Source organism: Hippoglossus hippoglossus, chromosome 17 (genome assembly GCF_009819705.1).
Source record: "Hippoglossus hippoglossus isolate fHipHip1 chromosome 17, fHipHip1.pri, whole genome shotgun sequence".
Classification (NCBI taxonomy): domain Eukaryota; kingdom Metazoa; phylum Chordata; class Actinopteri; order Pleuronectiformes; family Pleuronectidae; genus Hippoglossus; species Hippoglossus hippoglossus.
This window is the reverse complement of record NC_047167.1, coordinates 11,990,924-12,016,532: the sequence shown is the minus strand read 5'-3', so window position 1 is coordinate 12,016,532 and position 25,609 is coordinate 11,990,924. Positions and strand designations below refer to the sequence as shown.

At 44.0% G+C, this 25,609-nt stretch overlaps 1 protein-coding gene across 2 annotated transcripts in view; it reads left to right on the top strand.

Annotated features, from left to right (window-relative positions):
- Positions 1-25,609, top strand: part of camsap2b (calmodulin regulated spectrin-associated protein family, member 2b) — a 33,015-nt gene that overhangs the window by 5,303 nt on the left and 2,103 nt on the right. The window contains exons 3-21 of one of the 2 annotated variants that reach the window (XM_034614742.1): positions 7,885-8,064; positions 9,063-9,149; positions 13,725-13,866; positions 14,917-15,056; positions 16,682-16,772; positions 16,891-16,992; positions 18,021-18,090; positions 18,174-18,455; positions 19,180-19,882; positions 19,985-20,131; positions 20,220-20,451; positions 20,788-20,971; positions 21,052-21,769; positions 22,966-23,102; positions 23,244-23,452; positions 23,541-23,640; positions 24,185-24,250; positions 24,918-25,033; positions 25,137-25,255. In XM_034614742.1, the coding sequence (XP_034470633.1) occupies positions 7,885-8,064; positions 9,063-9,149; positions 13,725-13,866; positions 14,917-15,056; positions 16,682-16,772; positions 16,891-16,992; positions 18,021-18,090; positions 18,174-18,455; positions 19,180-19,882; positions 19,985-20,131; positions 20,220-20,451; positions 20,788-20,971; positions 21,052-21,769; positions 22,966-23,102; positions 23,244-23,452; positions 23,541-23,640; positions 24,185-24,250; positions 24,918-25,033; positions 25,137-25,255 (3,825 nt within the window). The remainder of the gene's footprint in view (positions 1-7,884; positions 8,065-9,062; positions 9,150-13,724; positions 13,867-14,916; positions 15,057-16,681; positions 16,773-16,890; positions 16,993-18,020; positions 18,091-18,173; positions 18,456-19,179; positions 19,883-19,984; positions 20,132-20,219; positions 20,452-20,787; positions 20,972-21,051; positions 21,770-22,965; positions 23,103-23,243; positions 23,453-23,540; positions 23,641-24,184; positions 24,251-24,917; positions 25,034-25,136; positions 25,256-25,609) is intronic. The other variant, XM_034614743.1, reaches the window with a different exon arrangement.

The following is a 25,609-nucleotide window of genomic DNA, read 5'->3' as shown; positions in this document are numbered from 1 at the left end:
TTTGGTCGCTTTTTAATTGCATCTTATCTGCTTTACCCGTGGCTGTACCCGTATGACGAAGGAAAAACACACTGCTAGCCACTGTTTGTATTAGTCCCTCGTAATGGATCACGATTATTGATTGGCATTTGCTGGGTAACATAAGTAAAACTTGAATTTATGACCTCATTTTCAACATAAAATGGTGGTGATGACAACAACTCCCATGATGCCATGCTGCTTCAGGACATCATAAAACTAGGTCTTGTTTTGATTGAGCGACCCTTAGTGCCTGAAGTTACATATTATACATTTAAATAATCAAATTGTCTGTTCTTTGTGCACGTGTTTAGTTTATTCACATGCACCTTTCCTTTTTGCACTGCACCTAAATGTACATATTCACACATGTCCTCATACGTATATAGTAGTAACCATGGAGATATAATGTGTGAAATGGGCTGAATTGATTTGGATCTCAATCTGTTCATTTGCAGCATGTGTAAGTACACATGCTTATAAAACAGGGCTACAGGATTATGTTTATTAATTGTCCCAATTCTTAAGATTACAGCCTCAGATTGCTAAGAGAAAAGCAGCAAATTCACTCATTTGAGAAGCAGCAAATGTTTGACTTTTTCCTTGATAAACGACTTAATTCAAGTACTTAACCTGTTGGCAGAGTTATGGTCAGTAGGGTTGTCAGACAATCAATCGTCCAGCACAAATATATCAGTGGATGTTAACTCTGTGCTTCATCCAACACATAAAGAGTGTTACGGGATGATGTGTGATTTTGTCCGTACGTACTGTACAGCTCCGTAAGTCCCACTGTTTGATCGCCCTCCAAGATCTTTCCTCTTGAGGGAAAAACAACCTCTAATGACGGGTTTCCTATAGCAACCCATTAGTCAGTGTTCCGTCTCTCTGTCATTACACGGCGCAGGCCAGGGCTTACATGCCTCTCCTCACACCACCAAGAAATATTCTAGTATCACGTTGTCAATACTGGATCTAGAACGAGATGAAAGAACATAATAAAGCTGCATCAATATTGATTAAAGCTCTTGTAGTTTTAGAATTGATTGGTCATTTATTGTATAAGAAAAAAGTCCATCTTTCAGTTGGGTGATGTCTTCATATTGCTTTTTTTAATCTGACTACCTGTCCAAAAACCCAAAGGTAATCAAAGTATACCAAACAGGGACAAGCAGCACATCTTCATATTTGAGAGGCCGGAAGAAACTAATGTGGATCATTTTATTTGTATATATTTATATACTTAAACCATTATCACAATTATTGATTATTGACCAATCGGTTAATTGGCTCACTATAACATAATATTTTCACCTTTTACTGGACATGACAACAGTTTAAAAAGGAATTAATGTTTGGTTTTATTCATCTATGAAAGGAGGATGAGTTTGTAGCAGATGCACTGGGAAGCACACGCATGGCTGGAGCCTGGCACTTCTGCTGACGCCAAAAGGTGTCTGCATTGCAGTGCACACGCGCCCCCTCCCTCTCCTGCTCTCACTCTGTCTCTCTGTCTTTTTTTTAAAACTATTTTCTTTCCTCATCAACTCTGCTTCTTCTCTCCTCCCCCCTCTGATTTTCGGTCTCTCCCCCTATCAGTTTTAGCCTTTCCTGACTCTGCCTCATCCAAACTCTGTCTTAGTGGATTAACCAGAACATTGTTATCGCCTTATGATTTAACCGAAGCTTAAGCACAGTTCATAAAACCCACCGCTGCCCTCACATCCTCTCTGAAGTCGTAGCTGAATTCTCGTCCGCCCTCTGCTTGTTCCCTACAGATCCAGGTGATCATTCAAAGACGGCAGCCAAGGACATTTTAATGTTCACTGTCGGTCGAGCTCGCTACATCCTTTATTGATCGAGGACGTCACACCTGGGAAAGTGTGTGTCTCTAATGTGTATGCCAGGTTATTTAGAGGAAAGTCTTAGCAACAAATTGAGCCCGATGAGGCCTGATTGTTCCTTAACGCTACTGACCTTCCTTTGTATCACACACACACAGCCAGGATAATTGTCAATCTGTCCATTAGTGTTCCTGCTGCGACGCTATGAATGCATTAGATTGGTTCTGCAAAGTAGAGGATTTTGTGTGTGTGTGTGTGTGTGTGTGTGTGTGTGTGTGTGTGTGTGTGTGTGTGTGTGTGTGTGTGTGTGTGTGTGTGTGTGTGTGTGTGTGTGTGTGTGTGTGTGTGTGTGTGTGTATTTGTGGACTCAGCAGGATTATTTCAGTCACGCTGTAGTCCAGGCTTTTCATTATGGGTCATAGTACTGTATATGTGCAGAGAAAATGATGACCTCATGGTTTTCCAAATAGTGTGCAACAGAAGAATAACTCGTGTCAGGAAGGAGGAGGAGGAGGAGTGTGGCAGTCTGTCAGGGGGAGAATGGATATAGGGAGAAGGGGGGAAAATTGAGTTTTTTTAGGCTGCTTTTTTGCGGGAAAGTGGAGCAATAGAAGAAAGGAAAGGGTGAGTGTGGAAGTCTGCAAGAGGAGAAATGGAAAAAGGGGGAGAAGTGCTGTCGTACAGCGGGAGGGAAAGATACAGTGTAGTGGGAGAGGAAGGGTAAGTTATTGCCTTTTTGGCGGGCATGCGGGATGACATGTGTGTGCCAGAGAACGAGTGGAAAAGACCCACTGTTAATGTGGCCATCTGGAAAGAGGAGAGAGGAGAGAGGAGAGAGGAGGAGGAGGAGAGGAGAGGAGAGGAGAGGAGAGGAGAGGACGTAATATGCACCACTGCAGCACTGTGGAGGGGTGGGGTCTCGCAGTGAGTCAAAGCACGTGTGTTGCACAAATGAGAGCCCCCTTCTGCCACACCCCTCCTTTAACCCCTTCTTCAAACACACACACACACGAACACACACGTCAGGCCTCCATCAGTGGTGCACGCAACATTTGTGTGTGTGTGTGCGTGCGTGTGTGTGCTTTCCTCTTCCTCCATGACTTTTCTATCTTCTCGTTCATGCTCTGTGCAAACGAGAGGGAGAACCGGAGCAATGATTTGATTTGTCTGCAGAGGGGGGCGTGAACCTTCATCATCTTGAAGGTTAAGTGAAATCAACGCTGCACACAAACATCTCAAACGTGTGAAGTCGTGCAATAAAACCACTTGTGCCTCTAAGATGAAGGTCAGTTTAGTGTGTGTGAACCTGTGACAGAAGGACACTTGTGATGTGTGTGCAGAGAAGGACGCTACTTTGATGTATCTGTTTGCTCAGGTGTGTTGTACTTCCCTATAGATGCCTGCTTTGATCATGGATCACGCACACACACACACACACACACACACACACACACACACACACACACACACACACACACACACACACACTCTCGCAGCCATAGTCCTGAGAACAAATAGTGATGCTCCTGTATTGTGCCCGAGTGTACTGCCACTCTTAACAACTCTTTATGACCACAGTCTGCCATTTCCACAGCCTTATAAGGTGTGTCTGTCCCCCTGAAGGGTTTGGAGTTGTATGCACATACACACACACACACACACACACACACACACACACACACACACCCTTGAGGTCTTTGTGAAGGGATAATAGACGGCACATGGCTTTTAAATCCGCGCTGTAGTATCAACATTAGTGCTTTTTCTTTCCGGTGGATTTCAGAAAAGTCTGTAGACATGTAAACAATATCTCCACATAATGTCTGTCTGTCGCCTTCTTTGTCTCTTGGCCACACACCCATATGTACAACACAGTGTGCATTCACATACGTGTACACACACACACACACACACACACACACACACACACACACACACACACACACACACACACACACACACACACACACACACACACACACACACACACACACACAGACAGGTTAGCGTTTAATGAAATGTCACATGGGAAACGGTGCAATAATGAAACTGTGACACAGACAAACCTCCTCACAGACTGTAGCATGTGAACAATATTTATCTTCCCTTCACTGGGGGCCTGTGTCTGTCTGTACAGTCTGGAAACAGCAGCGCAGTAAAACAACACTAGGGGCTGCCTTGGTTGGGGCCTGTTGCTTCAGGCTCCAGTGAGATAATGAGTAGTGCAGTCTGGTTCAGTTTTAGAGCCACATCCATGAGTTCAAAGCCTCATCAGTCGTCCCAACACTGCTCTCAGCTGTTTATAAAACTCGGAGACAGGATTTTACAGCTCTGGAGAGTTGAGCGACTATTCAGCTCCTGTCGTCATGATCCTATTGAAGACTCATCTCTTCGGAGAGCATCTCGTCTCTGACCACATTTAACGACCTAACATGTTCTAACTGCCACTTACTGCGCACTGACCCTGCAGTTCTGACTTGATCTTATACAGTTTGTCTTATTGAACATATTGATCTCTTACTTATGTACTTACTTAAATTTTTTCTGTCATACTGAAGTTTTAAATCTGAAACATGATGGAACTGTTCCTGGTCTTGAGATAATGTATATTATGATTTGGCGCTATACAAATCCATTTGAATTGAATTGAATCGATTTTCCCTTTGTTAAATAAGACATATTATGCTCATGTTCAGGTTCATAATGTATCACTTGTAAAGGTTGACATGCTCTAATGCTCAGAAAAGCCATCACTTGCCTCATTCTGTCCATTGCTGCAGCTCCTCTTCTCAGCCTCTGTCCAAAACACTTGGTTTTAGCTCCTGTTTTTTTTAAACTCTTCTGATGAAGCCCGGTCTGCTCTGATTGGCCAGGTGGCCCACATGACATCACAATGTTGCGGATGTATCAACCACAATTCTGAAGGTGTTTCGGGAGCAGTGCTTTCTGTGGGGGAGAGGAGCTCCCTGAAATTTGCAGACATTTTATATACACAAAAAACTATATAATACACCAGAGGAAGGAAAAACAGAAAAGACATCATATGTCTCCTTCAAGTATTGACTTAGCTAAGCTTTGCATAAAGAATGGATGTGGAAATAACCAGCCAGGAACTTTAATATTTATTGCACAGTCCCGTAGAACATCTGGAAATCATGCACGTTTGTCCAATCAAGGTCAAACTACTATGCTTCACTGTTAATGATGTCGAGTTTTTTCATGCTGAAATGCAGACTTTAACTCACGACCTCCATTAAATTGATGTGTCCCCCGCACGCACGCACACACGCACACATACACACACACACACGCACACACATACACACACGCACATGCGCACACACCCCTCCATAAGCTTCTTAGAAAAATTTAAGATTTAGGAGTTTTATGCAAACTAGTTCAGAAAAGCTTCAATCACAGAAAAAGCTCAGTGGGTTTTCATGAAAATTGTGGTTTTTTTTCTGTATTTCCAGCTCCAGTCGTCTCTCTCTCTCTCTCTCTCTCTCTCTCTCTCTCTCTCTCTCTCTCTCTCTCTCTCTCTCTCACTCCGTCCAGCTGTCCGTCAGACTGTACCTCTGGAGCAGAATGCACGCTATGTCAGATATCTGGCAATATCCTGAAGATGCAGGACTTCAGGCTGTTTCCTCAACAGTTCAATATCAGGCTCACATGTCCAGCGCCAAACCAAACAATCCTGTTTACCCATGAAATTCACTGCAGGTGTCACATCCAATGTTACATACTTAATGGGAACCAGCATATATCAATATACAGAACGATTGCCTGCCTGTACACAGCTATCATTTGATAATGCAGTGATTATGACTGAGCTACAGAAAATCAACCAACAGTTGGTTAATTACTCAAATGCAACGTCCTGTTGCCTTGAAGGAAACTGTGGATTTCTCTGGGTTTGAATATTGTTGGTAACCATGTAGATAATGTATGTACACAAGTCAAAATAATATGTAACAAAGGTTACTATTTCTTTAAGTAGTCTTTTTTTAGCAAAAAAGCGAAATATTCAGTCTTAAGGTTGACTTTGTGTTTTGGTTCCAGTTTCTGTTGGTCGGACAGAACAATACATTTTAAAACATCACCTTGGACTAAACGATCAATCAGTTCATTGAAATTATACATGTATAACTGATCGACCATATATTAATAAACCGCAGATTCAACCTCCCAGATCATGAGGATGAGTCTAAAATCCTTTGTTTGGTCTATGTTCTTATTTTAGTCGAATCAGATTCAAGGAACAGTTAATGACATCATGCGTCACTTGAGTTTCTGTCTGATTCTCTGAGCACGTCATGTGTTTTGAACTGGCACGAGGAGCATGTGGTGCTGACGCTGAGCTCCAGTAGCGATCCAGAGTCGTAGAGCAGGATGGTTGTCGTGAGGAAAACACTCGTCACACTGGCCGTTACATGAGGCTCTGAGGTTATGAATAGAGGCTTGTGCCTGACAGTACACACTCACTTTTACAGACTCACAAACTGCTTGTTTGTGCCTTTTGGTTTGAGTCTCCTGAGTCATGGAACACCTGACTTTAGATGTTTGCACAGTTCGGTTGGAAAAGGACACAGATGCTTAGGTTAGCAGATGTAAGAGCACACACACACACACACACACACACACACACACACACACACACACACACACACACACACACACACACACACACACACACACACACACACACACACACACACACACAGAGCGCACATGTTTTTGAGTAGTCGTGTTGTGTGACAGGAAAGGGAAGGGGAGGTCTGTTGGTCTGACCAGCCTGGAATGGGATTAGAAAGGCCAGGAGAATGTCAAGCTTTGTGTAGGTGACGATGTTTAGTAAAAGCACTCACATTAAGTCTAGGACTGAAGTGTAGGTCATTTTGCACCATGAAGTAGTTCTATAGATGTTTTAGGGTATGGAGTGGTTTAAAAAGTCATTAGAAAGGAGATGAGAGACATTGTGATCAGAAACATTGATTCTCTAAAGATAAACTTGATAAGACTCCCTGCTGTGCAGTTTTATGATGGATTTACAGTAGGCACAGTGAAAAGGCTGCGACATACTAAACCTCTGTGTGACACATGAAAGATCTTTTGCTTACCCAGCAGAGACTTGTGCCCTTACTGAGCTACTGAATCCACACAGAGGGAAGCCTGTGTGACACAGGAGCAACAATAAGAAAGAAGCTCAAAGTGTGAGGTGGATACATGGCTGAGTGTTGTAAAGCATTTTAGACAGAGGAGCGATGTGGCATTTATGACCTCCACCAAAGAGGTTATGTTTTTGCCTTGTTTATTTTCTTTGTCTGTCAGCAGGAATATGCAAAAACTGCTGGATAGATTTCCATGAAACTTGGTGGAAGGATGTGGTGTAGGTCAGGAAAGAACCCATTACATTTTGGCTTGGATCCAGGAATTCATTATCACTTTCTTTGACATTGACATATGGTGTTTTTCGAAAAATCTGGCATATTTAGTGAAGAGGTATCTATGAGTGTGTGTGAAATTTGGTGCAGCTCAATTGAATTTAAGGCGACTGTTGGGCATTGGCAGATGTGTGTGCTCTACTGAGTTTCTATACTAGTTTTCTGCTGTTTCTGCATGCGTGTAGTATATTTATATGCATATCTTTGCACTGCACTTAAATATGTATATAGTAGTAAACATGGAGATACGATGCGTGAAATGGAATTGGGTGATTTAGAGTGCCATTGTTGTTAAATTAGTGTTGTTAAATCATAATTGCCGCCATGTAGTTGCAGACATAAAGGCCGTTTGCGCTGGGTTGATATTTATTTTCTAGACAGTAAAACTCTTGTTCAACCCTTTTTTGTCGAATGGAATTTGTCAGTTTTAATAGTTACGTACCCAAAAAGTGTAGACCAGCTGACGGACAATATAATGTGCAGTAAATGTCAGTTTGATGCCTATGGAAAAAGAGTGGGGACATTTTTAGATGTGTATTTGAATTCATCTTCTCCCTCTATCTTCTTGTGTGTTTCTGCAGAGTTCCCACCTGGCGCTCATTGATACCCTGATGATGGCGTACACCGTGGAGATGGTGAGTGTGGAGCGGGTGATGTCCTGCATCAACCGGTACTCCTCCGCTGAACCCTCACGCGGTGACGGACACCTCCAGGAGCTGCCTTATGACACCGAGGATGCTATCACCACCTGGATAAATAAGGTACACACACACACACAAACAGAGGCACATTCGTGTTTACAAAAAACCACAGAGACATGTGCTCTCTCCCCACATAGGGCAGCAGCAGTGCACATCCTTGAGGCTTGGTACATTGGCGGCTTTTTATCTGACACACGGTTCTTTGTTTGACTGTAGATTAAAGAAATCACACAAGCTGCTGGAAAGTGTATCAGAGCTCGGTTCCTTCTTTTCTGGTTCAAAACCGGTTCCAATGTGTTTCCAAGAGAGCTGCCCTGAGAACTGGCACCAAGCATGTGTAATCATGTCGGAGAGATTACCGAGAGATAACTGCCTCAACTAACAGCCTGACTGCCTGACTGCCTCCGGTTGTAGCTAAACCTCTGTGATTGTGTCTTAAGTTTATTTCCTCAGTTTACTTTTACTGACTTTGAGTTTTGACACAGATTATGTTGATTTAACTTTGTTTAAACTAATGACACAAGCGCCAGCATGATATGAACTCATCATTCAAACATACAGTGATTACTGACACTCCTCTCTGAAGGTGCTCATGTGCTTCCTGCTCTATTCTACAATGAGCACCCTCAGGCCAAAATGTTGCATCAGTGTTTAGAACAAACTCCTGAAAACAGAAGAGTAATTGTAAAAAAGGGGCTTCTTAAAGAAGAATTTACTATCATTAGAGTAAACTTTGAAGTTGTTTTTCGTTTTGCTTGATTTGAAAGTGATGACATCGAGTGATGGCATATTAGGTTGCAGTCATAATTAGCAGTAGACGTTAATGGGCAGAGGGGGTGCTGAAATATTTTAGTTTGATGTGAAGAGCCTCTTGTATGAGCCTCATGTTCAAGTTTCTCCTCTGCCCACAAACTCACCATTCAACCTCTGTGTCCAACAAAAATGTGAAATTTGACCTCCCTCGCTCTCCCTCTCTCTCTCTCTCTCTCTCTCTCTCTCTCTCTCTCTCTCTCTCTCTCTCTCTCTCTTTCTCTCTCTCTTTCTTTCTCTCTCCCAAGGTGAACGAACACCTAAGAGACATCCTTGTGGAGGAGCAGAAGCTGAGAGAGACTTCCGTCCAGGAGTCAAACACAGCAACACACAAAGTAAGAACGCAAACATTGCAACACTAGACTCTGAGACGTCAGTCAGTGGGAAAACAAAAGTCTGACATTTTGAAAAAGACTCTACGCCTTTCCACTTTCCTGCAGAGAGTCAGATGAGAACATTGATACCACTTTCATGTCCGTACACAAATAATGATGTCACGGCACAGGATACAGTTAGCTGAGCTTAGCATAACAACTGAAACAACTAGACTAGATGTATGACAGTGCTATCCATCCCTATGCAAATAGCCTTTATGCATAGGTACATACAATACCAGCAGAAAAATGAATCGGCAAAATCCCCAAAAGCAAAGCCAAAGCCTCTTGATCCCACCTGGTGGCTGTCTGCAGTATAGGTCATGAATCCCTCCTCCTCCATGTTAGAGGATGGGGCATAGATCAGACAAAAAGTTTTAAAGACTGACCAGCAATGAAAACAGCAGAACAGGACTTGTTTTTTCCTTAACGTCTTTATCTGTTTTGCTTTTTAATTTTAGTCAAATTGTTTGCATTTTGATTTCGATTCTTATCTGTCAATGATGGCCACATGTCTTCCTCTATGCGAGACACATGCAGACACATCAAATGTACACATGCACAAAGCACAGCACACAGCGCTCAGTAAATCAGAGGAACAGATGAGCACAGACCAGCGGCAGAGAAATGTTGGCAAGAGTCGTGACACTGCTGTTACAGGAAAGAGAGCAAAAAACGTCCCGGGCGGAGGAGGGGAGAAAGAGAGGAGGAATAATCTGAGAGAGGGAAAATGGAAAAATGACCCCAGGGTGGGGGGGGGATGTGGAGACGGACACTCAGGAACTTTGTCAGCTGTAGCTAAAGAGCCAGTGACAGACAGAGACAGTGTTGTCGTCCTGCAGGCCTCGTCGTTATGTAAGGTCCATGTGAAACGAGGCAGTCTAGTGGGACAGACACACAGCAGCCAGCTCCCGTCCACCTCAGTTCACTTAACCCTGAAGCTCCAGCACGCTGCCTTCTCAGGTCACGACCCCTGCCTCGGTTCTGTGTGCTTACAATTCTGACATGAGGTTAAAGGTTTTGAAATGGAAAAAAGGAATATTATCTCACTGCGTGTGTATGTACACAGTCACATAATAATCAGCGGAGACAAATGGGATGAAATCAGCTGCCACTCATGAGACTTTAATAGTATCTAATAACTAATTGAAACCATAAAAAAGGGATTTATGACCTATACTGCAGCCAGCAACTAGGGGGCAATCAAGAGGATTTGGCTTCACTTTTGGGGAGCTGTCAAGTTAGATGCTAAACGCTAACACCACAACAAAGGTACTATGTTGACGTTTAGCAGGTGTAACATTTACCATTTTAGTTTAGCATATAACATTTGCTAATTAGTGCTAAACAGTGGTGTTTGGTCAAACTGCATGGTATTGGGCATATTCTATGATGGTATATGAAAAATATAATGTACAGTGTATGAGGACAGTAGGACTCATGTTCTGGTAAACAGTGAATAAAGAAAAGTTAGAAATTGAGATATTCAACTCTGGAGCAAAGTGGTGGAGCCACAACACTTATTATCATAGATTAAACCGTTAAACAGGTTGTGTAAACTGGCTGCCCTGTTTCATACGGTGAGTGTGTGTCATGCAAGGCAAAATAAAATAGTTCCTCAGCGAGCATCGGGATGTCATGAGCAGCTAAATCAGTTAAGAAGGAGCTTTTATCGGCTTTGGGAGTTTATTTGATCCTGCTTATAGTCTGTTATAGTAACATACGATCACTGCCTCTCTGTGGTATTTCTGTAAGCTGATGATATACACTGGGTTTGTCACTGACTCACATATACACACCCAGACTTTGTCAAAGGCAACAAGTTACAACAGCGTCTTTTAAGGAGTGTGAGGAATACGATGTTCGCTCAGTGTCAGTCAGCTGCTCTCCATGCTCCATCACACAGCTCCCTCTCTGCATTATCAACTCCAACAGAAGTCTATTCACCGAGCAGGACATACTCAAAGATGATTTCACACACACACACACACACACACACACACACACACACACACACACACACACACACACACACACACACACACACACACACACACACACACACACACACACACACACACACACACACGTCTGTGAAACACACTAATGGTTAAGCACAAGACCCTTCTCAGTGAATTTAGTCTATTCTGGGATGGTGTGAAAAATCTTCAACTGAGGTCTTGTGACTGAGAGCTCAGTATCTTTGCATGTGGACACTGTGTGAATGTTTGTGCCGAACAAAAGGTGCTGAGTGGAAACTTTTTTTTTTACTTTAATTACTTCCATAAGGGATGTTTGACTTTTACGTCCCATTTATTGTTTTGTGTATTAGTTTTCATTTTATCTCAAGAAACGTTCTACAGATTTCAATAACGATTAACTTTCACATTTTTTAAAGGATTGCACACAGTGCACAATTAGCTACATCACATCACTGAGTCTTAAATCTGACCGTGGAACAGACTTGTAAACATGCTAGAACAATGACTCACGAGAAAGTTTTGTTTTAAATTAGAACATCTTGCATGGATATCCCTGCTCTAGACCAGCCATGATAGCACTGGGGCCCTATAAACAGGGAAAGAGTTCAGTCATTCGTGGTTCCCAGAGGGTGAATCCTGTTGTTTGTTGTCTCCATGTTTGGTACAAGCTTTAATTACAATCCAAAGTCAAAGACTCCTGTGTGTACAGATTCGTTCAGGTACTTTCATTTTCCTGATCTCCTTGTGTTTAGGTGAGATTTACAGTCACTTATTATGTTCTTATCAGGGCTTTACTTTCTTAGTAAAACAACCTCATCTCTTTAAAAACAGATGCATTTTTCTCTTGTTATCAATCGATTGTATAAAACAAAGGCACCAAAACTCAACAGAAGCAGAACTTACAACATACATTCTTTCTTGCACCTTCAAGCAGTTTTATATAATTTGAATCATTTATTATTTACTGTGTGATCAAGCAGTCAACTTTCAGGCAGGGTCCCAGCAATCGTCCAGACGCTTCTAGCAGACAGGCTGCCCGTTCCATATTCGACAAGTCCAGGTATTGTTCCAGCCACCAATCCCACAGGCTGGTTTGCACTCCTTAAATGAATTAGTCTTTTGGTAAATAGGCAGCCAGATGTCCAGAGATCGTTTAACAGTTGCTCCAACACTGTTGACACATTAACTGATTAACATTTGAAATGCACTTTCTCAGTTCACTCTACTGTTTACTTTTTTCCTTTTATCCTCCAGACTCAGTTGTAGTAGTGACTCTTTTTTTATTTGTCCCTGCTGTTGGCCTAATGCCTCTCCCACTCTTTCCTGTTGTTGTCCAATCATCATCCACCATCAAGTCTCCAAGCAAATGGTACTGGAGATTAGTACCAGTAAGTCCAACCATTATAAGGAAGTCCTCAAACATCCCAATTGACCTCCTCTCCATTTAATGTCAAACCTGCAGCAACACCCACCTTCCACCGCCCCTTGTTTGTCCGTGCATGTGGCCCTGAGCCCCCATCACACACTGGTCAGACACCCCTGCCCTGTCCTACCCCAACACTGGTCCTCGCAGTCTGATCCATGACGCTGTGAACTTGGTTCCCTCTCACAGTAGGAACATCTACCTGGAAGAGCAAGTACAATCCAGCAGCATGATTATATCAACACTAGATTTTCCAGTGAAAAACTTATTTGAATCTAATGACACAGGCTCAGTATCCATAGTTACCATGGCAAGTTATATGTAACGTTTTGTGTGAACTCAAACCAAACCAAAATGAAGGAGAACATTTTGTCCCTGAGTACGCAGACTGCGAGGCTGTCAGACAGAGAGAATTGCTGTGTTGTAAAATGTGACACCACTGGTGTGTTTATGGGCAGACTGGGAGCACCGATGCCCTTAAGACATGCGTGGTCTCGGTGGCTGTTGCAGGCCCAGAGAGACGCACAGAAAACCTGCAGACGGGAAGGATGCACTACTGCAGATTAATATTAAACTGTAAATCTCATGCAGCGTCTGCTACAGCGCCACAATGGAGGCTTAGAGAGACTCAGTGTGCAGTAGATGTGCGATAGTAAAAACCATTAATTTGCCAGCATGCGTTTTGTTCCCTGCTCTCCATCTAGAACGCTAACCACCCCTCAAAGAAAAAACTGTGAAATGTTATGAATGCTTTTTAAAAATCTTTTACATTTGAGACGACGACGTCGTTCCAGATGTTGTGTCTCAATATTTGCATGATCAATTTAATCTGCAGTTTTTGAGCTGAGCCTGAATCCCACCCTGTGTTTGAAATTCCTTAAAACAACACGTACTTACAAACTGTGTGCATGACTGTGTGTGTGTGTGTGTGTGTGTGTGTGTGTGTGTGTGTGTGTGTGTGTGTGTGTGTGTGTGTGTGTGTGTGTGTGTGTGTGTGTGTGTGTGTGTGTGATTTGAGTATGTAGTACGTGGTGATGTGGATATATACACGTTAAACGTGTGTCTGCAGATGTTTGCAGCCCGATGACACATATGGCTGATGTCTGTGTCGTTGCCATGGTTTCATTCCAGGCTCGCTACAGGAGGGAGTATGGCCAGCAGCGGAGCGCTCCATCGCTCCCCCTGGTGGACAACCTTCTGAAGGACAACACAGACGGCTGCGCCCTGACCGCCCTGCTGCACTTCTACTGCCCACAGGCCATCAGACTGGAAGGTAGGGTCAGTCTGTAGCCGCACCCACTCTCACTCTCCACACACACACCCATTTCTATTGTATTTATTCCAACATGTAAACACACAAGACCAACGTCAGTTCTGAATGGCATTCAATGAGGTGACCACAATGGTTTTCAGTCTCAGCACAAAGGACGCTGTCTTCCGCTGTCACCGCTGCTGTAACTGGGACCATACATTTGAACTGGGTGCCCGAAACAAAGAGTATTTGTCATCCGTTTGCCCTTGTCTGGCAGTATTATGTGAAGCTTTACAGTGTTTTACAGACTACATCTACAACACAATCAACTGACGACTGACCCTGCTTTGACTTTCTGTATTCTGTTAAATCGAATATGTGTCAGGGATGATGAATAAAGAAAGAGAGATGTTGTAAAGCAAGGAGGATTCAGGACGGCGAGGAGAGCGAGATGCAGGGAAACAAAGACTTGTTTCCCCTCGCCTGCGCCCTTGTTTTCTAAAAATGCCCTGGGTCGGGTTGTGATTGGTCAGAGGGCTGTGTGACGGAGAACCGTTGGAGGAGTAGCCGGCTGCTATTTCGAGCGTAAACAATTCTCGTGTCGGTGCTTTGAGGCTCCTGGGATCGCCTGCAGTTCACAGACTGCTCGAACACATGTGCACCAGATGTGGAAGTGGGTTAAACTTCATTTAGATCTCCTGCTCTTGATGGTAACTTAATTTCATCTTAAAATAAAGGAAGCGCAGTGATGAAAAGTGCTGTAAAGTTTGGTTTCCTGTTCCCTCCCGTCTGACATCCTACACACACATGGGCCGTCCTCACAGTGACGTCAGGAGATAGAAATCCTGATGACTCATCCAAAAGGCAGTTTGAAAACTTGGTTAATGTATTGTTTCAAGGATTTTGCGTGACTCAAACTATCTTGCTGTTCAAATTCCAGTGGGAGAAGTAGGGCAGTTTTGTCCTCTATTCTTTTTGAAACTGTGCCTTATCTCTTCCTTGTCTTCCTGTCTGGCCTTTTCTGTCGACCCACCCTCATGTATGTGTGTGACAACTCCCCTGGCTGAGCAGATATCTGCCTCAAGGAGACCATGTCACTGGCTGACAGTTTGTACAACCTCCAGCTGGTGCAGGAGTTCTGCAAGAACAACCTCAACCACTGCTGCCACTTCAGCCTGGAGGACATGCTCTATGCACATGCATCCATAAAGGTAGGGAGACCAGTATTTAAATATCAACGTATAAATGTGTGTGGAGGGGATGGGGGGAAAGTGCTGTTTTTATATCCTGGACTCAGAGGAAAGAGTCAGAAGAAGGAGTTTTTCTGGGAATAGGGAGAGTGGGAAATTACAAACGGGCAAAAATGAGTCATGCAAGGAAAAGTTTAATAATGGATGTGTGTGTGTGTGTGTGTGTGTGTGTGTGTGTGTGTGTGTGTGTGTGCGCGCGCACGTGCGCGTATTCGCATGGGCATAAAAATCATGCTTCAGTGAGATTTTCTTCACTTCCAAATTAAACGACTATGACAGTTTGTATGTGTGTGTGTGTGTGTGTGTGTGTGTGTGCACTGCTGCTGCTGCTGCTGCTGCTGCTGGTATAGACACCGCAGGCCCACCCTGCCACCCTCCCAGTCTCTCTCTCTCTCTCACTCAGACAGAGGACAGACTCTGCTCAGAGGAGATTCTCAGTCCTGACCCGTCTCCTCTCCGCCTGCCTCTCTTGTTCCTCTCCCCTCCGGATCCCCCCTGCTGTTGTTTTATTTTTTCGTTTATCAAACAACAAAATCTGTGAACTTTGGAAACAACACAACTGCTGATTCACCCAGTCCCCAGGCAGAGATCTCTCCCCGTTTCACGCACACATTTGTCTCTGATTAATAAAAGCCTTACTGTACAACTTTCAGAGCATATCTGCGACTGTAGAGGCAGCAGAGCCAGTGTGGGTAAATAGTATGCAGAGAGCGTGGGTACAAACATTTGGATTCAAGTCACGGCCCAAGCTGACTGGGACGTACCAGCCTTTAAAACAACACAGCAGACTGTTTTCAGACTTGTGCTTGCTTTCTTTTGCATTCACATTATTTATAGTCTGTATATAGACGGTAGAGTGCTGTAATAACACAAGAAGGCAAAGGAGGGGACAGAAAGGATAGAATTGGTCATGGAGAGCAACTAAAGGCTCTGGCATTCTGCCCATTCACCACAAACGTACTGCTTAGAGAATCTTAATCTGTGTGTGTGTGTGTGTGTGTGTGTGTGTGTGTGTGTGTGTGTGTGTGTGTGTGTGTGTGTGTGTGTGTGTGTGTGTGTGTGTGTGTGTGTGTGTGTGTGTGTGTGTGTGTGTGCAGCAGTTTTATATAGGAGTAGAACTCTTTTAGTGGTTATGTCTTTTTTTAGCTAAACTAGAAAGAAAAAGAACTGGTCGGTGTGTTTCTCTCTCTTTCTCTCTGTTTATATCACATATGCATTTATCATCGATGTGAGTCACTCATTCTCTGCTTTGTACATCCAACTGTGCACATGTGACAGATTTAAACTAAACTCCAGATGGTGGTTTGGAAGCTTTCAAGAGCCGTATGGGTTTGACATTAAACAACTCACACAATGAATGTACAGATACTCAGTTACACAAACACACTCACACTCACACCTGAGCCTGTTACCTAGCAACAGTTTGCAGGCTATGACCTCACGGATCCGTCAAGGTGCTGTCGTAGCCGGTGTTGCATCTTGTAGAGACAAAACTGCTAATGTCATGAATAAATAACAACAAATGAATAAATGTCTGTGTGTGTGTGTGTGTGTGTGTGTGTGTGTGTGTGTGTGTGTCCTTGCAGAGTAACTATCTGGTCTTTATGGCTGAGCTCTTCTGGTGGTTTGAAGTGGTTAAACCCTCGTTTGTGCAGCCCAGAGTCTTCGACCCTGACGGTATAATACAATAATCGCATGCAGTTCATTAGTTCAGTTCATTAACTCAACTAGTAAATGCAAAGTTGCACCTTAACACTGAATTGAATGTTTGACATCTTTCTGTTCTCCTGTGCAGCCTGTGAGCCGGTGTCCTCCAAGAACATGGCTCCTGTGTCCAGTCCAGTCAAACAGAGCTATGAAGACAGACCTGACAGTCCAGAGAACATCCCTGTTGAGGGTAAATAATCCCTTAGATTGTGGACAAATCTATTCTCTACTTATTGACTATTCAACGGAAATTCAAGTTGATATAGTTTACATCTCTGTGTTGCCAAGGCAAAATCAAAGTGTGGATAAAAAGCACTCGGGTCAAAGCAATGGTTGTTTGTGTATCTATAGTGATTCAGAGACGTCACAATCCTAATTTGGACTAGTTCTTATCCCTCTCTCGTAAATACAGCAGTAGCCTTGATATCACTGTTCTTTGCAACACAGCTTTTAAAGAGGAAGTGTTTCCTCTGCTTTCTTGAATTGGCTCATACATACTGTTTGAGGAAATTTGACGAAATTACATTCTCACCTCTATTTGCAGTTATTAGGGGGAATGAGCACAGAGCAGTGGAAGTGTTTTGTTTTGAAACCAGATGCCCTCTAGTGGATAATTTACCACCATGCAGTAGCTTTCATGCTGTCCTATTGTATTTTAATCATTTATTTGAAAAATGGGACTTGTTAACTATACTGTATAATTGATAAAGTAAAACTATAACTTGAAATAGAATGGCACTCCGTCAAGGCCCAAAGTCTCCCCTATGAAACCACATTTAAATTCACTAGATCCGGATTTTTACACACGCATAAATAACAGTCAGATTTTTTTCATCAAGGTCCATGAAATATTTTCTGAGAAATCAAAGGAAATGTTGAAAAACACCCTCTCTCACAATGTCAAAGAAGGAGAAAAGTAAAAAATCCTGAGTCCGCTCCCTAATGGGTTATTTCCTGACCCATATTGCGTCCTTCCACCAGGTTTCCTGGTAATCCCTTCAGTAGTTTTTGTGCAATCCTGCTAAATAACAGACAGACACTGATGAAAGCATAAGCTCCTTGGTGGAGGTTATAAAAGTCCAGAAGTTGAGATTTAGGGCAGAAAGTTCAGACTCACTGAGAGAAAATCTGGACTTGATACTCTCACTGCAGTGTTTGTTAATGTCTGGTTAGGACTGGATACGTAAAGTCAATGGAACTACTCTGTCTCTGCAACAGGTATAATGAAGAGATCTACCTCCATGTCCTATATGGATGGATGTGTCGGGACGTGGCCCAAAGAAAAACGGTGAGTACATGAAATCTATCCATTCATTGACCCACATATCTTAATTGGTCTGCTGTTTCCCTAAATGTTTCCTCCACCCTCAGCTCCTCCTCTCGTGGAATCTCCTTCGAGATCCCTCTGGACGGAGACCCGACGGTGCCGCCCTGCGAGGGCCCCTCCCTCCGGGGCATGACGCGCTCGGCCAGCAGTGACGGCCTTGGGTTCAAAGTTCACTATGCACCCCGAGGAGGCATGAAGCGCCACCTCTCCCTCATCCCCGTCAGTGTCAACGGCCAGGGCAGACACATACAGGAGGAGGAGGAGGACTTCCCCCCCCACAAACCCCTGGGGCGCAACAACACATTCTCACTCAAGAACCAAAGCAGGTAGAGCAGAGAGGGATGTGTTGAGTTATGATTATAAAATAATAAGAAAACATCTCTCCTCTAAATATCTATATTATCCATTCAAAGAGACAATATGTTTCTCCTAAAAATGTCTCCTCATAAATTAATAGAAGGCTTTTTATAATTCTATGTGACTTCATGTTGATTGCAATGTGCAGAGTAGCTCATGGCATAAAGGAGCTGGCTGTACCTAATGTTTAATAATTGTATGGTTTTATTTGTTTAAATTATAAACTATTTTATTCTATTTTGTTTTAATAAATTTTTTGTGTTGATCGTTATTTATTTTTGATATAATTAAATCTTAGTATAATTTATTTTCTGTAGTACTTAGCAATTTGTATTTATTTATTCTTTTATTATCTGAACTTTCTCTTATTGCTGTCTTTTCTATTATTGATTGCCTTCATTAGTCTCTACATCTGAATGTGTCACTCCTTTTCAATGCATTTTTTAAATCCTATGTTACCTGTAAAGCACTTTTATTTTGCATTTGAATAATTTTGAAAGGTGCAAAATAAATAAAACTTGATTCATTGATATATTCAGGTACACACTGTAGTTAAATCAATGCTAGTGTCTGTGTTTTCTGTGCTGCTCCTCTGTTGCTCTCACATCGTCAGTTTATAGTTTAGACAAACACACACAAAAGTAAACTTTAACCTTGAGAGTATAACTTTATTTTACGCGTATCTCTCTCTAGGTATTCCAATGGAGACCTCCCAGACAGCAACCACAGCGGCCACATCAGCCCATCGACCCCTCCGAGCATTGAGGAGGCCCTGAAGATTATCCACGACACAGAAAGGCCTCATGCTAGCCTGGGTGTGGGGGACGGAGACAGTTGCTTCTTTCTCCACAGTGCGGAGCCTTCGGACCCACCAGGGGCCCAAGGTCAAGGGGAGGACCTGGAGTCAGCTAAGGCTCGACTGAACGACCACGACGCCAACTCCTTGTCCACCGATGAAGTTGACACGGGCATCCATGTGAGGACAGAGGACATCCAGAGCTTGGATGAGGACTCCTCCTCTTTGAGAGACTATTCAGACATAGACCCAGACTGCGAGACCATGATCAGGTCGTGCCCCCTCCCCGAGCAGCCAGAGAGGACGAAGAGCACGGAAGGAGGGACCAAGGCAGTCGGTGACACTAATCCTGACAGTGAGATGGGAGATGGAGGTGACAGAAGCCACCCCTGCCCCAGCTCGGCACCCATACTCCACAGATCTCACACTCTCAGCCCCTCCTCGTCCCCTGCCGGCTCTGGAGGAGGCATGGTGCGGATGACGAGCTTCGCAGAGCAAAAATTCAGAAAGCTGGAGGGGAGGAGTAGTGGAGGAACCACGCCAGAGAGCACAGATCTCAACGGACCGTACACACAACTAACGAAAAACATCCCTTCACAGGTTTGTGACTTATACTGTCATTTGTTCTTTAACACGTTTTATCACAGTGTAATTTGAAGTTGACAATGAATTCTTATAAATGATCTTTGCACTTTCTCCTAGATCTCTACACCTCCTTTGCCCATCACATCTCCCTCCCCAGTGACGCCTTCCCCCAGAGACCCATCCCACGTTATAGCCTCAGAGATGATCCAGCTGAGGATGAAGCTGGAGGAAAAACGCAGAGCCATTGAAGCCCAGAAGAAGAAGGTACAACAGGGGTATGGTAAGAGAGATGGCCAAAATATATCTTGAAATGCAAATACTCACATCACGTCGTTCTCGTCACGTTGTCCAGGTGGAGGCAGCTTTTACTCGCCATCGCCAGAGGATGGGCAGAACAGCCTTTCTGAATGTGGTGAGGAGGAAAGGAGTCACCGCCCCCCTCAGCCCCGGCTCAGGCGGAGCAGAAACACCTTCCCCCGAGCTGCTCACGCCCTTAAAGCAAAGCGACCAGGGCAGCATGGATCGGGCAGAGAGATGCAAACCAGACGGAGCAGCTCCGAAATCCCCCTGTGAGGATGGCGGAGGTGGGTGACCCCTGACAGCAGCTAGTGACTGTGAAATAGAGAAAATACCAATCCTCACATCGAGGAACCTGGAATCAGGACATGTTTGGTGTTTTGGCTAAAAATAGCCAAATATTCAGCTTTTATTTTGTGGGATTGTATCTTTATCTTGAGGCCTTGGAAAACAGTGGATAAATCAATCAATCAGCCAATTGTTTCCGTGCTAAATAAAAAGCGTATAGCAGTACGGACAACGTGCATTTCTCAGTGGTATCATCCATTGATGCTTTAAAGCGCATGATTCTGATTAAATCACTATTCAACCCACTGACCTGTGTATCTAATGTGGCGATGCAGGTGTGGCTCCAGGAGAAATCGACCTTGCAGAATACACACGCTCCATCGAGAGGCTGAACACGTCACTGGGTTTCCTGCAGACAGAAATGCAGCGTTTGGCCCAGCAGCAGGAGAAGATCATGGCCATGAGAGACCAGCAGCAACAATCCTGGGTCATCCCTCCTCCTGCTCCATCTCCGCACAGGTATCACTTAATGTTAGATATTATTATAGACATCCTGAACTGACATTTTGTATTAATGAGGTTTTTTCTCCCCCACTCAGGCAGCTCCGTGAGTTGCGCAGCAGCAGCGTAACAGGCCGAGGCTCGGTTGGGTCTTTGTCTCCCGTCCTGTCTTCTACCAGCTCCCCCCGAGTTCTCAATCGCTCCCCTGCTGGCATCAAGCGGCGGCCAGCCTCTTTCCATGCCAGGACCCCTCGGACTCCACGGCCCAATGATCTAAAAGTCACCCCCTTTAGCCGAATGCTCAACACCCCCACTTCAGTGGACAGCTTACCCAGACTGAGGCGTTTCACTAGCAGCCAAAGCCAGAGCTGCTCTTTCGCCTACATGAGCACCGATGAGGGATCCAGGGAAAAAAAGAACCAAGAGGCCAAGGATGACAAAGAAAACAGTGAAGTCAAAGATGAGACGGCAGCAAAGAAGAGTGCTGCCACTCATCAGCCTCCAACTAAACAAACAACCAAAGAGAAGGCAGGTGAGCGACAGGTGGAGAAGAGAGAGGCCGAGCAGGCTCAGTCAAAGAGTGAAGTCAAACCATGGAGGACGTCGGAGGTGTTGCGTCAGCCGACGTCTGAGATCCAAGCGGCAGCCGGCATCCGCACCAAAGCAAACCCTCAGGGCAGGGGAGACCTGGTGGAGGTGCCTCTGGCTGGGCTGAATCCTCCAGAAGGCCACAGCGGGCAGGCGACCGGAGAGGGGGAAAGCGGAGGGGACGCTTACGGTGACGATCAGAAGATCTGCTGTGGATTCTTCTTCAAGGTCAGCTATAGAATTATACATCCGATATTTATTGTTGCTTTAAGTATTTTTTACTGTTCTCCTCTGTGGCTGGAGGCTGAATTGGTCACAGATTTAGCCTTAAATGTTGGCATTTCTAAAACAGTATGAATTTGAGCTATTTTCTGTTGCAGTTATTGATCATTTTCCCTTTTTAATGGAAATATTGAGACCTCCATGGGTTGTTATCTTTGGAAAGAGCTAAGTCAGTTGTTTCCAGTCTTTGATGGATGGATTAAAAGCTAAATCTGAACCATCTTACCTGACCAGCTGGCATTAATAGCTCTAGCCTTGTTAGCAACAGAGCAGCTCTTATTTCTGTACTGATCCCGAATAAAAAATTCACAGTAAATATTTTTGACTTGTCATAGCAGCAAAGCTAAATGAATACAATTAATGATAACTCTGTTGATAGTTATTACAATACCATGCATCACTATTGTTATTAGTTGTACCTCAGTTTATCTGAGGATTCAAAATGTCCATGCAATAACGTCAACCTTCATTTGACTCCACATTTCGCCCCCTACTGGTCATTGAGTTGAGCACCACCCAACGCAGTCAAACTACAATCATAGCTGATATGTCAAATGTGCTAACTCCTCATTAATAATACAGTCTATATTCAGCCTTATGGTGCTGTAAAAAGAGGAGGCTCATATTGTGTGAGCCTGGCAACAACAAGTACAGTGCAGCTATGAGCTGATCAATACATGAGGGAATCTAGGCCAAAAGTTGAGCCAGAAAACTGACTCATGGGAAACTATTGGAGCTGTGATTACAGAGCCAGGTCAGAGCTTTGCTGACTGAAGGTAAATGATGATGTTTTATAACAGTTTTCCCCTAATTTCTATTTACAATTAATTAAATCTTGACAAATAGAAATAAATATAAATTTCCTGTAAAAACTGTTCAATTAACTATCAAGAGACGGCTTCTTCGCATTTAGATTTTAATTCCGAGAGGAGAGAAAGAAAGAAAAGACATGAGCTGCTTTCAGACATGCATTGAACGGATATTCTGAAATTATCTGGAGGGGCAGTATGTGAGAACGCAAACGTCCGAGTCAGTCCAAGTTTGTCCTGCCAGCCCCCTCGGACATTTTCTGGGGTTCTGGAGTCTGACATCTGCTATATACACATTATTCATTCATGTGTCATCCACCTATCAAACCCTAGGATGACGTGAAAGGGGAAGAGGACATGGCAGCAAAGAAAGCAGCACTGCTGGAGAAGAGGCTGAGGAGGGAGAAGGAGGCTCAGGAGAAGAAGCAGCAGCAGGAGCTGGACCAGGAGCAGAATAAGGAAGCGGCACGGTGCGTCTGTCTTTCCTCCTTTCTCGTGGCCTACAGCATCAATACACATGCCGTATCAAGTGCTGCTGTAGCTTGTTTTATCATGCTTTATTTTTCTTTAAGTTAAAAAGTGTACGATCCAAGCTTTGTCTCTTCCTTCAGACTAAGAGCGGAGGAGGACCAGCAGAAGAAGGATGACGACAAAGCCAGGAGGGACTACATCAAGCACGAGTATCTGAGGAGGAAGCAGCTCAAACTGATGGATGATATGGACGACGTCATCAAGCCTCGATCGGGGAGTCTCAAGAAGAAGCCACGTCCCAAGTCCATCCACAGGGACGTCATGGAGCCGTCGAATCCCCCTGTGAGAGGTGAGCAACACACACACCACACACACCGACGCACACTGTCACAGCAGCTGATCCGTGCCATGACCTTCAGGTTGTTGTTGTGTTGCAGGGGTGCGTCCTCGAGGCTACTCCGTGTCCAGTGTGTCTTTGGCGTCTCTCAACCTGGCTGACAACGGTAGAGACCAGCCGGACAACAGGAAGAACAACAGGTGAGAAGCACTCTGGGCTGAAATATGCGTCACTAGAAACTGAAGTAATGAAGTAGACATTTTAAGCTTGAATAACTGCATTAAAACTTGATTGAACTTGATTGAACCCTAACCGTCTCCATCAACCTCCTTGGCTGAAGTGAATAAATAAATTACAGAAAAAAGGAGGGCGGTTGCCTGTTGTTTATTATGAATGTCAGTTTCTGAGGAGGCTCAATGATCCTGTTAAGCTAAAGCAAATTTGAAGTTAGTAAGAGTTTGTATTTTGCATCTCAAACAACAAGCTCTGTGTACTACTAATTTCACTTAAATTTCAGTTTCACCTTTTCAAATACTGCATTTATACATGTCAGTTGTTCTGTGCACATCGACATCTCAACTTATAACTCCCACCTTTTATTTCCTTTATGTTACCCTGATGTTAAACACTCAGCTGTTTTCTTGTTGAGGCTGTTGTTGTTATTAAGGTTTACACTCTGCGTCTTGATTCTCTTTTATCCCTCTCTCCTTTTCCTTTCCTTCAATTCTGCATGGATTCCGTCAGAGGCAATAAAATAGCTTCTGCACATGTCCCGTTCTTTCTAAGCTCTCCCAAAGAAAGAAAGGGAAGGTTAGTAACGTACTGAGAAGACATGCTTCTTCCACAGATGAAATGTATTAACTGCTGTGGATGTGGCTCATCGTAGGTTTAGCCTGCATTTCAGCAGACTCGCATAAAAGTAGACGGATGAGTCGACAGTAAAATCATTTCTCATATCCCGTGGATGTAGTTCCTGCGTGGCTGAAGTGTTCCGCCTCAGCTCTTCTCTTCTGCTCTTCATCCTCTTCGTCTTTCGCAGCATTGCTCTCAGACTGCTCCTCGCCCTCCTCTCTCTGTGCCGGCTGCTCTGCGCTTTGCCACTGTGTCTGCTGTTTCCTCCACTTGTACTCGAGCTCGTCTCTCGCTGTAGCCGTAAAAGGCGGCGCCGAGGACTTTGCTTTGCTTGGCTGAACATGCCTTTTTTCTGTCCCACACACCGCGGCTTTGTCAGAGCGTGTACAGTGAAGATGTGATGCAAGACAACAGGCTGGGTTTGGGGAACTGTGTCACAATGTCTGACCTTGTTTTGCAACATCTCTCTCTCTCTCTGTGTTTCGTATCTGTGTGTCTGTGTCTGCATGTGTGTTCGTGGAAAATGTTGTCGTATGCTCTCATACCCTGTGCTTGCTTATGTGTGTCCATCTTTTGTGTGTTTGTTGCTATGTTTGTGTGATTTGTTGTATGTGATCATCACCAGGCCGGACTCTGCCGAAGGTTTTTCTTCTTGTCCTTCGGCCGGTAGTCGTAACGGAGAGAAGGATTGGGAGAATGAATCCACCACCTCCTCCACTCCCTCCAACGCTGAGTACACAGGTATAAGACCTTCCAGTTAACGTCCATTTACATAGTGAACGTGCATTATGTGACATTTTGTTGTCGCAAAAACTCATGCATGCACTTTCTTCCCTTACTTCAGGACCCAAACTCTACAAGGAGCCAAGTGCCAAGTCCAACAAGCACATCATCCAGAACGCCCTGGCTCACTGCTGCCTGGCTGGCAAAGTCAATGAGGGGCCGAAAAACAAGATACTTGATGTATGTTTAGTATTTGTGTGTGTGTGTGTGTGTGTGTGTGTGTGTGTGTGTGTGTGTGTGTGTGTGTGTGTGTGTGTGTGTGTGTGTGTGTGTGTGTGAGAGAGAGAGAGTTTGTTTATTAGCTTTTACTTCCGCCAAGGAGGTTTTGTTTTTCATTATCATGTGTTTGTTTGTTAGTTAGCTGGATTATGTAAAAACTACTGGACGGAGGACCATGAAACTTAAGGATGCGATATGGATCAGGCAAGAAACTGTTACATTTTGGTGCAGATCCGGATCAGGGAGCAGATCCTTCCAGATTTCTTTAACATTGGGAGATGGGGCGTTTTTCAAAATTTTCTAAATAATTCATGG